Source organism: Somniosus microcephalus, chromosome 3 (genome assembly GCF_052327205.1).
Source record: "Somniosus microcephalus isolate GS21.2 chromosome 3, FLI_Smic_1.0, whole genome shotgun sequence".
NCBI lineage: Eukaryota > Metazoa > Chordata > Chondrichthyes > Squaliformes > Somniosidae > Somniosus > Somniosus microcephalus.
Window position 1 is genome coordinate 56,499,587 of NC_140989.1, and position 18,439 is coordinate 56,518,025.

The following is an 18,439-nucleotide window of genomic DNA, read 5'->3' on the forward strand; positions in this document are numbered from 1 at the left end:
GATCCAATGGCACTATTTCAAAGAAGAGCAAGGGAGTTATTCCTGGTGTCTGGGCCAATATTTATCCCTCAATCAACATCACTAAAAAGATTATCTGATCATTATCGCATTGCTGCTTGTGGGATTTTGCTGTGTGCAAATTGGCTGCTGTGTTTCCTATATTACAATAGTGACTACACTTCAAAAGTACTTAATTGGCTGTAAAGTGCTTTATGATGTCCTGAGGTTGTGAAAGGCGCTATGTAAAGGCAAGTCCTTCTTTCTTTAATTTTGTTTGTGATGTTGGTTCTCCCTCAACCAAGAATTCATTGTCTTTCTGTTCCTGGACAATGGTCACTGCCTTCTTCCAAGTTTTCTAAAGCCTTGTGAGTGACTCATCAGAGTTGGATAACACAACTTATCTGTGGAAACCTGAAGGATATTGTTGCGTTTAATACTTTGGACGACAGAAGTCTGAAAATAGAAAAGAATTGTTACAAACACTCAGGTAAGAATAACATATGTAATTTGAATACATGTGCGGAAAATGCACACAGGACAGGACTTTATTCATGGGAATTGGTGACTTTACAAATGTACTACCAAACTGAAGGAGGTACTCCGGGTAAATATGAACAGTGCTTTGAAATTCAAATTTTGGACAATATGTGAGCTTTGGCTTTTGAGAGCTCTGTATCCATGATAGGGGTACAACTTTAAGATGTTATATAAATTGTCAAAATGACCAAAGCTTTAAAAAATCGTTGACCCTAATTACCTTTAATCAGGAACAACTCCCAGCCTGGAAGGATAAAAAGCAGGGAAATAGTTCAGTTACAGAGTTTAGAGAGGAAGGAACTGAGAGGGAAAAGGTATGTGCTGGAAAGTAGTCGCTGTTACTATTTTGTTCATCGCTGCTCTTAAAGACACAACTGCTGTGGTGAATAAACCTGACTTGTTTTAACCATTAAGCTCTGGTCTGCATGTCTAATGGACCACTGTGTTTTGGGCCTGCCTCAACTTGTTACACTGAGTTATATGGTACACATAGATCTGAAGACTTAAGGGATTAAAAAGTTGTTTCCCAGTCCCTGGATGTATGCATGCTTTAATATCAGGATGCTGTTCACATTAGACCAATGCATGTTTTTAAAATTAAGTAAAAAATGTCTGTTCAACATACAAGAAGTAACTTTAACTTACAGGGTGGTGCTTTTTTCAGGCCTAACATTCTTGTGTTACAGTCTCCTTCTTTCAGCTTATAATGGGATGTCTAGTTTGGCTATCCATTCGATGGCCTCCAGAGATGCCGAGTAGAGAAATGAGGTGCCTCCCGCAACAGATCTTAGTTGGGAAGGTTGATGTGATGTGTTCTATGGTCTGGGACTCATTGCCACAGTCGCACTTTGGGTCGTAGCTCATCTTCCACTTGTGGAGCAGGTGACCACATTGTCCGTGCCCTGTGCGGATTCGATTGAGCGCTGTCCAATGTCTTCGAGGGAGGTCGAAGGCAGGGACCTCTGCTGTTGGGTCAGTGATGAGGTGTTGGTTCTTTATGTCCCACGATTCCGCCCATCTGGATCGTGGGTTGATACTAGCTGCATGATTATTGGCTACTATTTCCCAGAATGGTCGGTGCGATTTTAAGCACTTTCATGGTAGGTTTTTCAAGTCTTCGTGAATGGGAAGGTCGATGTTGCTCCATCTCACGGAACATGATGGCGTTGTGGTTAATGGCAGGAGGGGCAATCTAGGACAGCACCGGGAGCCACCGGGAGTGGACTTCAGCGTCCCTGACACCGTTCTCACGGTGGTGTTTAGTTGCACATCCATAATCTTTGTGTGGCGGCTGCAGGACCATGAGGCAGAGCAGTATTCTGTCCATGAGGCACAGTTCATTCATCCAATGTCCTACTATACACCCGAACTGTGGAAAACATTTTTTATTGCTGCCTGGGAATCTCCTCATTTCTGGCACTTTTGTTCCTCCTACTATAGTGTGCTCTAGAATTGAACTGACTCCAGGGTTGCCACCTTCATATTGCTACAAAGTGGAAAACAGTTCTCAGTGATCCAAAAGTGGGAGTATAACTGCAGCCTTAACTTTACACTGGTAGTAGTTAAGATGCTCTATATCGGGATTTACAATATTCCAACCTGTATTTGAAGGCATTTCCCAGCTCATAACTGTTTAACAGTACATTTATACAGCAACTTCAATATTATGTCAGGTCACTCACCTGACACAATACTGAACACCTTTCAAATATTTACACTTTCAGGATCCGCCTATATACATTTAATCTTTAATCCCCTGCATTTTCTGACGCACTGGAGTCAGGTCCTCAGATTGCTTGGGTTTGATACCATGTAGCGAATAACTCCAGCCTGGCCTGCATTCTCAAAATATTTCAAATGTAGTAACGCGGAGCAAAGCTCTGTTCATACCTTTAACCATAAGGGCGGGAAATACCAAGCAGAAACAGATAGAATAAACGAGGTAGTGCCTTGCTGAAACTAATAATACTATAGTATAGAAACGCATGCTAAAGTGTCCTGAAGTCTCACAAGTCGGGCTATTTCTCTTAAAGCTTGTTTTCAAAGCGGCTGAACTTTTTTTTAAACAATATCATCAACGCTGTTACATTTTCAGCGCTTGTTTTGTACTATTGACAATTTTAAGCATTCCCTACTGACAAAAACCTTGACAGTTCTGTTTATTAGTGTCTTTAAACGCGTTATTAAATTGAGTAAGATTTCCACCAGTTGAATCCTCCCTTTGCGAGCAGCAATGTGTAAGATCATGTTGTTTTGAAGGGTTTTTTTTCTCTCTCTTCCTTATCTCGTTTTTGTATAGCCGGGCATTTTCGTCACCAGTATTTCTTCAGTAACGATCGTCTTAACTAGCAAGGAGCAGAGGGTCTTATCAGACAAGAGCTTGGAGAGAAAAAAAAGTTTGTTATGTAACCAGGACTGGTGGTTCTGGCTGGTCCTCCCATTGGCAGCGACTAAAGGTTGAGAGAGAGAAAAAAAAGCCGAATTGACCCACTTGGGGGAGGCGGGGCGGCGCTGTCCTCAACCTATCGCATGTCGAAGATCGATTCACGACCTGTCATCTGGCCCAACGAGGACAAGAGGGCGAGGGGAAAAAAATCCTCGCCGCAGCCGAAGCTTGAACCTCCCGCCCGAGTGGAAGTTATAAGCGAAACTTTTTTCCTCAGCCCGACCTCTCTATAATTGTCTTCGCCTCGGAGCGGCTGTACAATCCTCAGCAGTGTTCTGAGACTGTATGGTTGCCTCTCGTTTCCGGGTTTCTTCACGATCTCAACCACTTGACTCAACTAGACATTCTCTTTTTTAACACACATGAATACGAGAGGCTGATAAGGAAAGAGATTTTTTTTTAAACTCCAACAACAACAAAAGTGCGGCTCTGCGTGTGTGAGAAAGGGGAGAGAAAGTGAACGAAAGTCAAGGAGGGGAAAAAAATATGAATTTCGCCATCAATATTGCATTGCAAGGTTGAACTTCGAGTATCAGTAGCAGTTCTCGCTGTTTTTTCTATCCACGCCAATCGTCCAAACCATGACAGCAGAGAAGGAAAAGAAAAGGTAAGAAATGAGATTACACTTCTTCTGACAATAATTAGTAATAATTCACCTCTTATAAGGTGCATAGCGCCGGCTTGCTGGCGATGTTGGTTTTTTTAACATTAGAAAAAGAAGCTTTTTTTGTGCTTAACTCGATGTCTGATTGTTGGAAGCTGGATATTAGATATGAACAGAAATAAAGACACTCCAAAGCGAAAGATTTAACTAACTGACGCTCTAAGCTTTTTTGCCGGGGAGGAGGGACGGGACCACGATAATGTCATTCCATTCCGAGTGGTGACATTTAACTGACTGTTTTGTGATTGTTTTGTATTTAGTCGGTGGGCCGAGGTCAGCAGCTGGCTGTCAGCTGCTACCTGCCTGTGATTGGGTCTCCGGCCCAGTCTTGTCAGCCTGTCCCTCAAACTGTCGCCAAGGGCAAAAAAACAACACACACAAAAAAAAATCCGCTCCCAACCGACCCACCACAAGCGAAAGGACAACATTATTTATTTCCCTCCTTCACCTGTTTGTTTTGCATGGGCTATTTAGAGGAACTCTTGCTCGCTGTCTTTCCACACGGTATCAACAGGTTGGCGAGGCCTGAGCGGCGGGATGGGGCGGGCAGTGTGGTGCCGGGCATGCCCCCTCTCTCTCTCTCTCTGATGGGGAGAACTTTCTCACTAAGCAGCGATTGAAAGAGTGTTTGAACTTTTAAGCATTTGATGCGCGTTTATAACACCAGAGCTATCCAACATCTGCGACTCTCTCTAATAAATGTCGCCCTCCTTTTCTCTTTCCCCTCCTTCCTTTTTTGTATTTGCAGATATTTTGCGGGGTTTATAAAGCAGGGCTACTATAATTTAACGGTTTGTTATTATTTGCGAGAAGAAACAATATTCTCTTTGGAAACTAGTCGGACTGTGAATGACTTGGCCGTTGCCTACGGCTGCAAGTGGCTGGAGGTCAGCTGGGATTGAATTTGACACGCGACCTGAAGGACACGACCATCAGACAGCTCTGCATTTTGTGGAGCCCACGTTTGGTGGAAGTTGGATATTACATAACAGAAATAAAGACATCCAAAAGCGAAATATTTAACTAACTAACGACATAAGCTTGGCCTTGTACATTAGAAGATGTTGGTTGTATGTAAGGAATTACATTGAGAGATAGTGTTGGGAATTGTGTGTTGGGATCGTTTTGCTAAATGATGTGGCGTCCAGGAGATAGAAAAGGGCTAACATTGTCAGAAAGTGGCAAACTGCTCCTGGTAAACCACTGCGATTTCAACAGCAATGTTGCCATTGGGGTTTGGGTGAACAGCACAGACTGCCCTATCTCAGAAATGACTAACCAGTTTTAGATTTAAGGTAAACAGAACGGCCCTTCTGTTTTTAGGTGACTTGTCAGATATGATGGTCCTGTTTTCGGAGTCCCCCCCCCCCCCCCCCAGAATTACAGTCTTGGGTTTGAGCTGGGGTCAGGAATGAGAATCGCCGTTTAGGGAAAGTTTTGCTTTAAGATGAACAGAAACCTTGTCCCGGAATACAATTGACCATACCATACGAAACGGTTATTCACAGCAGTTTATAGATTCAGTGTAAAGCAGAAATTCAAAATGTAAAGTTATCTGGCAAATTCGTGACTTTAAATGGGTATCGCCACCAAACACGCTTAGTACTCAGGAGGACTGTGATATTGGGCAGTAGTGTCATTCAAAGTCTGAGTCGTGCCAATATATGCCAAATATATATTGACCAAAAGTCGCGCGATCCTGACCATGTATTTCTGTTACAGCTGGAGTCATGCTGATGTTTACTTGGTTGTACCCAGATTTATAAGGAAACTTTTGTTTAGCAACGAGTTCTTATTTATTTTACAGTAACTGTTACATTTTGCGTGTGAGCTAAAAGATTTCCACAGGCAGGCTGGCTGTCTCATCGCCCCATCCCTCTCGAAATTCGGTTTACGTTCCAGTATTCGCAGCGGGAACAGTCTCATTTTAAAATCTATTTCAGATGCTTGAGGTGGGGGAAAAAGTGCGTTCGAGTCGTTGTGGAGGGTTTTATTCCGAACGACTGGTTTAAAAGAAACCCGTTGGCTTAAACAGAGAAAATCGCGGATTGAGCTCATTTAGAAATGTTCTCACACTAAGAAGGGGCTTTGACTTTTTAGCACGTTATCCTTTCATATATGGCAGCCCTAACGCTTTCAATCGCTCCGACAGCAGGTGGTTAATGTAGTATTCTGTTTTATGCCAAATGGACCAAACTCAGCAGTTGCTTCTGAAGGCTGCTTGTTCAGCGCAAGTTACAACACGTTACAACACGCATGGCGACATGAGTGAGAGGACAATTGTAGTTATAACACTGGAGGACTGCACCATAACCTTGTTTCAGAGGTTAACAATAAAAGGGCCACTATGCTAGCCTTAAATTGAGATACAGTGACGCTATTCGTTGAGGAATTTAAACCCAATTTACTTTTACTTCCTCTTTAGACCGTCCCTAAACTTCACAGCACTGTAGAAATAAACGAGGTTTTGTATTTAAGAATGATGTGCAAAATCAGCCTGCAGCAAGTGAAATGTAAGAAACTTATTTAACACTTTGGGACTTTTTTTTACAATTGGCGTGAAACTCAAGTAACTAATCTCCATTTTAAAAATCAATGCAGTCAAGGGGAATAGCTTAATTTACATGACAAATCTGTCCTGGTATGAGTGGATTCAGTAGCTAATTTGTTCATTTTGTTAATATTACTTCATAATGTGGCTCTTTGGTATTAAAATAGATATTATTTAAAAATGCATATTTTGCAATACCCAAAATGGGTTTTAAATCCAGTTGCATTTTACACTTGAAGAAATAACAAACCTTACAACTCTCCCCCAGTCTTCTGTGTAATCAACTGTTCGATGGTTGTAGTGGTGTTTAAGGAGGGGAGGGAATACACAGGGGTGTTGTTTACTTTGCGGGGTACCCATGCAAAGGTTCGGGTTGGGGGACCTACATGTTACCATACAATGACACTATATACCACCTACTTAATCTGGTATCAAATATGCACACGTACGATTGTGAAAAAAAAGCACACACAAAGTCAGAGATAGCTGTCCAGTGTGAATAACCTCTCGAGTGCGGTCCATAATCACCCAACATATTTTGCACTACGGACTCGTTTGATTGCAGTTTGAAGGACGCGATTTCCAGTCAGCTCCATCGATTCGTTCTGAATATCCTTGTTCAAATAATGGCCCAAAACGGTAGATAGTTCAGCCTACAGTTTAAAATAAAGGTACCTAAAATTCCTAAACAGACTCATTAGATTGTATTTTTTAAATAGGATAACATGTATACTAGTGGAAGAGATTTCAAGCAACTTCACAACTTTATAGTGCAGTAAATATGTGACGGAAAACGCACCGTCACTTACAGCGTCAGAAAAGATGCGTGACTTACATAATTGACACAAAAACGACTTCGTGTGATGCGTAAATGTGTGTTTAGAAATGAATCAGAATGCTGGAAATCTAAAATAAAAACAAGATATTAGAAATGCATAGCGGCATACCCATACAAAAAGAGGGTAAAATGTAGTCTTATTATTTCGATTTTGTCATTCCTTTTACACGTGCTGCTGTGGAGACATGACATTTTTATCATAACACAGATTGCATAGGCCAATGTGTATAATGTACAAAAATTATAGTATAGATCTATGTTTCCATTTTCTGTCCAAGAATACATCGTTGTGTTCAAACTGACCAAAGGTTCACCTTAATAAAGCTGTATTTGGGGCGCATAATAAAAAGCATATTGCAGTTTTTAAAAAATGGGTTCTTGGGATATGGTGGCACTGTCAAGGCTGCATTTATTGCACATCCCAGTTGCCCGATACAACTGAGTGGCTTCCTAGGCCACTCCAGAGGGCATCAAGAGTCAGCCATGCAGCGTAGGCTGGTGTCAGACAGGGTTGTGTGGCAAGTCTCCTTCATTGAAGGTCTTTCCCTGAAGGACAAGGACAGTGTGTGTTGGGGGAGAGGGGTCATTATAGCAAACATGATTTTATACATTATTTCTCTTTTACTGAGAGATCCTTAGTAGAGGTCATGTCATATCAGGGGATTTAACTTAAGCAAATATTTTGGGACATTACCTCATTTAAAATCTGAAACTCATAAATGATTAACACCTGTAAAGGCTACATAAATGCTGGGCAGTTGTATCAGTCTCATAAGAAACATGTTTTAGTAACACGCTACTGCGTGTTTTTTCGTGAATTAAGTGTAAATTCACTGAACCTGCACTCCGAGCAGGGAACTGCATTCAGAGGAAGACAGGTCAAAGAATGCACACTATGGTGGTGTCGCTCTAGCTCTAATCTATGCTCACTTTGAGCATGATTCCCTGTTGGGACCGTGGGACCAGTGAATCTACCCTGCAATATTCAGATTTCATCTTCCCATATTTGCAGAACTTCCAGTATTTTATAGAGAAATTGATCTGTATACATAAACAGAAGAGAAAGTAAGGAGCCTGATCATCTGCAGGTGTGTGTGAGAGAGAGACAGAAAACGGAAGCTAGCAGAGACTGCAGAATGAACTCATTGGTTGTGAAGCACTTTCAGAAATCCTGAGCAGATTTTTTTAAATTCCTTCATGGGATGTGGGCGTTGCTGGCAAGGCCAGCATTTATTGCCCATCCCTAATTGCCCTTGAGAAGGTGGTGGTGAGCCGCCTTCTTGAACTGCTGCAGCCCGTGTGGTGAAGGTACTCCCACATGACAAAGTGTTATATAAAAACACTTGTTGTGGTTCCATAAGGTATGTACTGGGATCCCATTATTAGCTCACCAAGATGCTGTAGTTATTTTAAAACATGGACATACATCAAACGGGCATATCTTTCACGGAGATGTGACCAACACTGTATTAACAACTTTCAATGTGTTGATCCCATAGCAAAGTGGCACCTTTGGGTTAATAGCCTCAACAATATTTCTTTACTATATTTAACAAAATATCATAATTGTTTCCATTGTTTTCATCCTTATGGGTATACATGGAAAAGGATTGAGAAACAATCATTGGAAATGCAGGGCAAATTGCATATTGTTTGGAATAAGAGTGTGATTCTATTTCACCAATTCAGATGACTGCTTTCAAACACTAACATCGAATTATGTTTTTGATGGTATGGGGTTCTGCACGGACAACTGTCCTCATGAATCAAATAGAGACATTTTAGTATTCAGGAGCAACTTGACATTTCAACACTCAATTGAAACGTTTTCTCTCATTTAAAAAGAAGAAAAGGTTGCTTGCTGTTTATTATGTTGATAAATTAAACAATAACTTGATTCATTATAGCACCTTTAATTTAGTAAAATGATCCAAGGTGCTTTGAGGTAGCAAAAAAAAGGCACTGAGCAGAGGCCAGAGAAAAATTAGGGAAGGTGACCAAAGCCAACGTTCAAGAGAGAGATTTTGTAGAGGCTCTTGAAAAAGCAGAGACAAGTAACTTGGTTTAGGGAGATAACTCGGGAGTGTGGGGTCAAGGTGGCTGAATGTCATGACCCTGACAGAAGAACGGAGAGAGGGAGAGGAGATGTAAAGGAAGCCAATGTCATAAGAACATAAGAAATAGGAGCAGGAGTAGGCCAATCGGCCCTTCAAGCCTGCTCCACCATTCAATAAGATCATGGTTGATCTGATCCTAACCGCCAATCTACTATCACAGAACCATCTCCTGAATCTAACAGAATTAGACACACGAAATAGGAGCAGGATCAGGCTACACGGCCCCTGGGCCCGCTCCGCTACCCACAGGGCCATGACCGATCCGAACCTAGACTCATGTCCAAATTCCTGCCCGCTCCCCGTAACCCTTTATTCCCTTTACTTCTAGGAAACTGTCTATTTCTGTTTTAAATTTATGTAATGATGTAGCTTCTACAGCTTTTTGGGGCAGCCTATTCCATGGACCTACCACCCTCTGAGTGAAGTGGTTCCTCCTCATCTCAGTTTTGAAAGAGCAGCCCCTTATTCTAAGACTATGCCCCCTAGTTCTAGTTTCACCCATCATCGGGAACATCCTCCCCGCATCCACCCGATCCAACCCCTTCACAATCTTATATGTTTCAATAAGATCGCCTCTCATACTTCTGAACTCCAATGAGTAGAGTCCCAATCCACTCAACCACTCCTCATATGTCCATCCCCTCATCCCCGGGATTAACTGAGTGAACCTTCTTTGTACTGACTCGAGAGCAAGTATGTCCTTTCTTAAGTATGGACACCAAAACTGTACGCAGTATTCCAGGTGCGGTCTCACCAATACCTTGTACAACTGAAGCAATACCTCCCTATTTTTATATTCTATCCCCCTAGCAATGAAAGCCAACATTCCATTGGCCTTCTTAATCACTTGCTGCACCTGCATACTAACCTTTTGAGTTTCGTGCACCAGGACCCCCAGATCCCTTTGTACTTCAGTACTTTCCAGTTTCTTGCCATTAAGATAATAACTTGCTCTACGATTTTTCCTGCCAAAGTGCATAACCTCACACTTTCCAGTATTGTATTCCATCTGCCAAATCTCTGCCCACTTACTTAGCCTGTCTATGTCCCCTTGCAGGTTTTTTATGTCCCCCTCACTCACTACTTTCCCTCCCATCTTAGTATCATCTGCAAACTTTGATATGTTACACTCGGTCCCCTCCTCCAAATCGTTAATATAGATTGTAAAGAGTTGGGGACCCAGCACTGACCCCTGCGGAACACCACTAGTTACTGATTGCCAGTCCGAGAATGAACCATTTATCCCAACTCTCTGCCTTCTGTTAGATAGCCAATCCTCTATTCATGCCAGAATATTACCCCCAATCCCGTGATTTTTTATCTTAAGCAATAATCTTTTGTGTGGCACCTTGTCAAATGCCTTTTGGAAGTCTAAATACACTGCGTCCACTAGCCTATATCCGAAGAGCGGAGGGCTTATCATAGAATGGTTACAGCACAGAAGGAGGCTATTCGGCCTGTCAAACCCGTGCCGGCTCTCTGCAAGAGCACTTCAGCTAGTCCCACTCCCCCGCCCTTTCCCCGGAGCCCTGCAAGTTTTTTCCCCTCAGGTACTTATCCAATTCCCTTTTGAAAGCCATGATTGAATCTGCCTCCACCATCCTTTCAGGCAGTGAATTCCAGATCCTAACCACTCGCTGCGTAAAAAAGTTTTTCCTTATGTCGCCTTTGGTTCTTCTGCCAATCACCTTGAATCTGTGTCCTTTGGTTCTCGACCCTTCCGCCAATGGGAACAGTTTCTCTATCTTATAGGGCTGGAGGAGGTCATAGAGGTAGGGAGGGGCATGACCATGGAGGGATTTGAATACCAGGGTGAAGTTGGAGGCCTGTGGATATTAGAAAGAACAGAAGTAATACGGGCGTGGGGCAGGTTATAGTTGGCAGAGTTTTGAACAAGTTTAAGTGTTTGTAGGGTGGAGTTTTATGTAAAACTTATGTAGAGTGTGGTTTCATTTGGTTGGTATTTTTAGTGAAATCATAAAACAAATTATTTTACAACTTTACTAGAAATACTGATAGGAGGACATGTCTCAATCATCAGCAAAGTGATGGAAGGTGTCGTCGACAGTGCTATCAAGCGGCACTTACTCAGCAATAACCTACTAACTGACGCCCAGTTTGGGTTCCGCCAGAGCCACTCAGCTCCTGACCTCATTACAGCCTTGGTCCAAACATGGACAAAAGAGCTGAACTCAAGAGGTGAGGTGAGAGTGACTGCCCTTGACATCAAGGCAGCATTTGATCGAGTGTGGCATCAAGGAGCCCTAGCAAAACTGAAGTCAATGGGAATCAAGGGGAAAACTCTCCATTGGTTGTAATCATACCTAGCACAAAGGAAGTTGGCTGTGGTTGTTGGAGGTCATTCATCTCAATCACATGACATCACTGCAGGAGTTCCTCAGGGCAGTGTCCTAGGCCCAACCATCTTCAGCTGTTTCATCAATGACCTTCCCTCCATCATAAGGTCAGAAGTGGGGATGTTCGCTGATGATTGCACACTGTTCAGCACCATTCGAGACTCATCAGATACTGACGCAGTCCGTGTCCATATGCAGCAAGACCTGGACAACATTCAGACTTGGGCTGACAAGTGGCAAGTAACATTCGCACCACACAAGTGCCAGGCAATGACCATCTCCAACAAGCGAGACTCTAACCATCTCCCCTTGACATTCAATGGCATTACCATCGCTGAATCCCCCACTATCAACATCCTGGGGGTTACCATTGATCAGAAACTGAACTGGACCAGCCATATAAATACTGTGGCTACAAGAGCAGGCCAGAGGCTGGGAATCCTGCGGCAAGTGTCTCACCTCCTGACACCCCAAAGCCTTTCCACCATCTACAAAGCACAAGTCAGGAGTGTGATGGAATACTCTCCACTTGCCTGGATGAGTGCAGCTCCAACAACACTCAAGAAGCTCGACACCATTCAGGATAAAGCAGCCCGCTTGATTGGCACTCCATCCACCACCTTCAACATTCACTCCCTCCACCACCGGCGCACTGTGGCTGCAGTGTGTACCATCTACAAGATGCACTGCAGCAACTTGCCAAAGCTCCTCCAACATCAGCTTCCAAACCCGCGACCTCTACCACTTAGAAGGACAAGGGCAGCAGACGCATGGGAACATCACCACCTACAAGTTCCCCTCCAAGCCACACACCATCCTGACTTGGACCTGTATCGCCGTTCCTTCACTGTCGCTGGGCCAAAATCCTGGAACTCCCTTCCTAACAGCATTGTGGGTGTACCTACACCATATGGACTGCAGCGGTTCAAGAAGGCGGCTCACCACCATCTTCTCAAGGGCAATTAGGGATGGGCACTAAATGCAGGCCTAGCCAGCGACGCCCACATCCCATCAATGAATAAAAAAAAAAATACAGGTGACTGAAGCAGCCAGGCTAGATCAGAAGCAGCAACAATGGAGTCATCTGGCCTCATTATCGCTGCTGAGCTGAGGGACGGGGATTTAATAGCTGTAGTACTGATGGGAGGAATCTCCCTGAACACATTGCGATGTGGCTATAAAGTGACCAGAGCAATCCTTAAGCAATAGGGATCTGCTATTTTATCTCATATTTATTAAGTCTATTGAGTTAATAAAATATAAAAGCAAACTTAATTTCCATAGCTTTATTTTGCAGTAAATTTGATCTTATGCAGTATACTCAGCTGCCTGACTCATTCAGAAGAAGTTGTCTAAAATGTGGTTCAGTTATCAAGTATCTGTCATTGCCAAGAGTAACAAATGTGTTCCCAGGACATTTCTTGTTTGGGGAGGGGGAAGAAAAGGAAGAGATCTGGGAGCATGCTATGTTGGACTTCTGTTTATGTTATTATAAGGCAGCTGGAAATGCAATTTTTTTGGTGCTTTAAACCCATGAACGTGGGACAAATTATATGATAATGGGAGTGTTGGCAGCTGTGAGCCCCTTGTGTTCTGCATATCTCTCATCTCTGTGGAGAGCACTGTTTAAACTCTTCTTTGCTGGGATGTCTTAATCATGAAATAGCTCAATGGTACTCGCTTTTTAGGTTCATACATGAAGGATGACCACCTGCATTAGGCACCTAAGTCTCCAGGTGCCCATGAAGTGATACCCCAGCAGGAATCAGGAAAGAATATATTTTAAGAACAAAAAGTATTGCGTGCAAGGCTAGAATGTTTATAGAGTGGTTTTTCCTGCATTGCAGCACATGGGTAATAACCACTGCCATTTGGACTTCCGCCTTGCAAATATTTGGCAATCAGTCAATATTAGCAGATTCAGCATTGCCAAATTGAAGTTGACTTCTCAGTTCATGTGATTATGGATCCGAGTGGTTACATTTCTGTGGCAGATTTTACCACTAAACTCTTGCCATACTTCCACTAGTGGAATACACAGGTTGAAGCTAACATTAACAGTAAAGATTAAGAAATCAGCTGGAAAATGTAAGCTTCATTTAGGCCCTGGTGTTAGTGAAGTAAGTATTAGTCTGAACAGTTTAAAAAAAAATCAAACTAGTGACTAATGGCTAGTAACTGAACTAAAAAGCAGCTATCGTTAATTCAAATGGATTTTTTGAAAGACTGAGCGAGGAAATAAGGTGAGTTAAGAAGTTATGGTTAGGTGACAAAAAATTGGGTTTTAAAAGCATGTAGATAGTAGGGAAAAGGGGGATGACCGAGGGAGGTAAGGAGGGTTTCTCTCCACGGATGTTACCTGACCTGCTGAGTTTTTCCAGCATTTTCTGTTGTTATTTAGGAGGGTTCCTCAGTTGTGAAATCCTGGAAATAATAAGTTAGAGTAGCTGACAGAACAATGAATCTTACTTTCAACACAGCAAGGACTCGGAGGAAGATGAATGTATGGGATGGCATAGGAGGAATGAGAGAGGATAAAATGGAGGGTCATAAAAGGTCTTGGCGGAGAGGGACAGAGGTTGGAGACTGGAGGTGAGTAAATGTGGTTTCAGTAGGATTCTGTTTGTTAACTAACTTCAGAGTAAGAAGACAAAATTAAATTAGGGAACTGAAAGCAGGATAGCCACCATGCAAAGGATAGATTTACTTATAACAGTATCATGGTTCACACAATGGTCAAAAATTTCAATTTACATTTCTCTGTATACCTTTGCAAAGATATAATGGGCCACAATTTGCTGTAGGGGTGAATCTAAGGGCATATGCTGTTAGACAAAAGCAAAATACTGCGGATGCTGGAAATCTGAAATAAAAACAGAAAATGCTGGATATACTCAGCAGGCCAGGCAGCATCTGTGGAGAGAGAAACAAGAGTTAACATTTCAGGTCGATGATCCTTTGTCAGACGAAGGGTCTTCGACCTGAAACGTGAACTCTGTTTCTCTCTCCACAGATGCTGCCCGGCCTGCTGAGTATCTCCAGCATTTTCTGTTTTTATTGCTGTTAGTTAGACTTGCCCTTGCCCGATCAGGTTTTTAAACTTTTTGTGTGGTAAGTTGCTGAAAGTGTGAGCTGATAGCGTCGCAGTGAGGGAAAGAGGGCATCTGGGACCTGAGTGAACCAATTAGGTTGAAGGATTGTGAAATTAACAGCGCCAGGACTGAGAAGGAAGTATACATTAAAGTGGGTGAATTTGATGCCAAATCAGGTACAGAAAGAGAAATAAAGAGAGGGAAAGAAGGATTGGACTAAGAGAGGGTGAGAGAAAAGAGACAGAAAGGAAAAGTAAAAAAAAAATTACAGTTTAAATTAGACATCTTTAAAATCTCCAACAATTAAAACCTGAAGGAATGAGACTCCACGCTTGCAATACACTCGTTCATTTTCAGTGCCAGAGAGGTTGACTGGCAGTAATTAATACTTAAACATGTCGTTAAATGGGTACTTAGACTGAAATGCACAAGATTTAACTTTCTTTGGCAAGTTTAGTTCGTATATACCGCACAAGTACAGGAACTTCGTGCCGTTCAATGCGTTTCAATGGTGAGGCAGATTGTGAGATGCCGTTTTCGCAAAGCTAACGGTAGAATGGCACAACTCAGACAGCAACTTTGGGATTTTTGTGTTTAATCTCGCATCTGCCCTCGCCTGAAGTTGCTGTTGCATTTGCGCATAAATAACGGTGAGTGCCATTAGCCTCGCCATTATTTTGACAGCAAATTATGGCCCATCATTTAGTTTAAATAAAAGAAACATAGAAAATGATCTGTGAATTGAAGCCTAATTACACTACGACAGTAGCTGGTGTATGACACAGCAAAAGCTGCATATTCACTACTGTAAAAACGAATCAGATGTTTTGTTAGACAAGAAGCAAATTTGGTTTAGTTGAATTTTTATGTCAGAACTTTAATAAAAGATGTGCCCTGATTGTGACCTTCCCTGGGGTGATTAAATATATGAAGTCAGCATTTTTCTTTGATTTGCAGAATGTTTAGGGTGTTCCCCTCAAAGGGTCTAGACAACAATATTTGGGAGCCTACCACTGTTTAATTATTCAAGCCTCTGGGTAGAAAAGATTGGTATCTGATTCCTGCAGCTTTTTGCATTGGATTTCATTGTGTGTAGTAAGATAGAAGCAAAGAATTGGGCAGGTCTTACTCAATTTCCCCAAACGTCATTATTTTTTCCCCTGTTGATTGGTGTCATTTTGAGCCTTGGTGTGTTATAAACATTAGATTTGGTATGTTTTTCAAAAGAAAAAGAGCATTTTAACCATTGACTGACTGGAGATATTTTTTCCATTTGTAAAAGAACCATTTTACAGTTTCAGAACCAATATACTTTTCAACTTGGTTAACATCTTTGTTGAAGTAAATGTCATTGGGCACATCAATCACATTTTTTTGTATCTTGGCTTTGATCCAAACCAAATGTTAGGTAAACTGATAAAAATAAATAAATAAGTATTACAGGACCTGACCTGACTCTGGCTTTTGTCACTTATTCAAAGAAATATCACTCTCCTAGATTACTGTACTAAAACAGAAATTCAAATTTAATTATTTTGCATTAATTACATGACAAATAATAACTTGCTGCAGAAATAGATAACATGTTTACTAGTTTGTGTTACCAACATATAATCTGCTACTGCATCAATACAAAAAGTGACTAATACTGCCAAACCTATTTGGGTAGAGGTATATCTTAGCCCTGAGTGGTCTATCTCTCCAATTCTGCTTCCACTTCTCACATAGTACCACGATGGCTAGAAGCAAAGTCATGAACTACGTTCTTTGTAATGCCACCTCCTTGATATCTCTGCAAACTTGGACACAGTCGACTACACCATCCCCCTTCATCTCTCCTCCATTGTCCAGCTCTATGGAACTGCCCTCACTGCGTTCCACTTTTACCGATCCAAAAGTAGCTGCAGCATCTTTAGCAGTGGCTTCTCTTCCCACCCCTGCACAGTCATCTCCCATGGATTCATCCTTGGCCCTTCTTCCGCATCTGTATGCTGCCACTTTATGCCATCATTTGCACACATGGAGTTAGGTTCCACATGTATGTCAATAACATCAGCCTGACCCTTCCGCTACCTCTGTGCTGTCAGACTGCATCACAGACATTCAGTCTTGGATGAGTTTTCACTTCCTCCCGCTAAGCATTGGGAAGACCAAAGCCTTCATCTTTGGCTCTCAGCACAAGCTCTGCTCTTTTGCCTCTGATTCCATCACCTTTCCCAGCCAATATCTGAGGCTGAACCAGACTGTCTGCAATTTCAGCATCCTGGTCGACCCTGAGCTGAGTTTCTGATTCCATATCCTTTGATCACAAAGACCACCTAATTTCATCTCTGTAACATTGGTCACCTCCACCCCTCCCTCAGCCCATCTGCTGGCCAAACCCTCATACATGTCTTTGTCACCTCCAGAATTGATTATTTCAAAGTTCTCCTGGCAGAGCCCCATCCTCTACCATCCAGAAACTCTAACACATTCACAAACCCACTGCTTGCATCCTGTCTTGTAACGAGTCCTGCTCACCCATCACCTCCTACACTGGATCATGAATCCCCAACATCTCAAATTTAAAACTTTTGTCTGTTTTTAAATCTCTCCATGGCCTTGCCCTTCACCCCAACTCCATCACCTTCTCCATCCTTAACCCCACCTCGAACTCTCTGTATCTCTGACCCTGGCCTCTTGTGCACCCTTCCCTCTTTTCGTCTGTACCTTTGACTGCCTAGTCCAACATTCTGGGATTCCCTTCCTAAACCTCTCTGCCTCCTTCTCCTTTTAAGATTCCTTAAAACCCACCTCTTCAACCAAGCTTCTCGTCACCCCTCCTAGTATCTCCTCCATTTTCCTTTTTCTTCACACCTCTGTGAAACACCTTTTGACTTTTTTTAATGTTAAATACACGTTGTTGAGCCAGAAACAAGTTTACATATTATTGTAAATTTGCAATTAAACATTGGGTTTATCAACTAAATAGTTTTCCTACTTTCACAGAATCATACAATACAGAAGGAGGCCATTCGGGCCATTGTGCATGTGCCGGCTCTTTGTAAGAGCTATCCAATTAGTCCTACTCCCTTGCTCTTTCCCCATAGCCCTGAAAATGTTTATTTTTCAAGTATATATCCAATTACCTTTTGAAAGTTATTACTGAATTTGCCTCCTCCATTCTTTCAGGCAGTACATTCCATATCATAACAACTCACCGCATAAAAAAATGTCCCCTTATCTGCCCTCGGTTCTTTTGCCAATTATCTAAATTTGTGTCCACTGATTACCGACCCTCCTGCCAGTGGAAGCAGTTTCTCCCTATCCACTCTATCAAAACCCCTCATAATTTTAAACACCTCAATTTAATCTCCCCTTAACCTTCTCTGTTCTAACAATCCCAGCCTCTCTAGTCTCTCCACATAACTGAAGTCCCTCATCTCTGGTATCATTCCAGTAATTCTCCTCTGCACCCTCTCCAAGGCCTTGACATCCTTCCTAAAGTGTGGTACCCAGAATTGAACACAGTACTCCAGCTGGGACCTAATCAGTGTTTTATAAAGGTTGAGCATAAATTCATTGCTTTTGTATTCTATTCCTCTATCTATAAAGCCAAAGATCCCTTATGCTTTTTAACAGCTTTATCAAGTTGTCCTGTCACCTTCAAAGACTCATCTTCAGTCGAGGGTCAAGAGAGATGGTGGAGAGCTAGCACTGGGTATTATTAGCATACATGTGAAAGCTTACTCCATGCCTGTAGTTAATGTCATTAAGGACATCCGAAGAGGAGGGGGGCCATTGATAGACCCTTAAGGGGACCCCAGAGGTGATGGTGTGGGGGAAAAATGGTAGGAA

At 42.3% G+C, this 18,439-nt stretch overlaps 1 protein-coding gene across 1 annotated transcript in view; it reads left to right on the top strand.

Annotated features, from left to right (window-relative positions):
• Nucleotides 1-3,089: 3,089 nt before the first annotated feature.
• Nucleotides 3,090-18,439, top strand: part of epas1b (endothelial PAS domain protein 1b) — a 213,959-nt gene continuing 198,609 nt past the window's right edge. Inside the window, exon 1 of the mRNA XM_085980527.1 lies at nucleotides 3,090-3,590. Coding sequence (XP_085836653.1) covers nucleotides 3,565-3,590 — 26 coding nt within the window. The 5' untranslated portion in view covers nucleotides 3,090-3,564. The remainder of the gene's footprint in view (nucleotides 3,591-18,439) is intronic.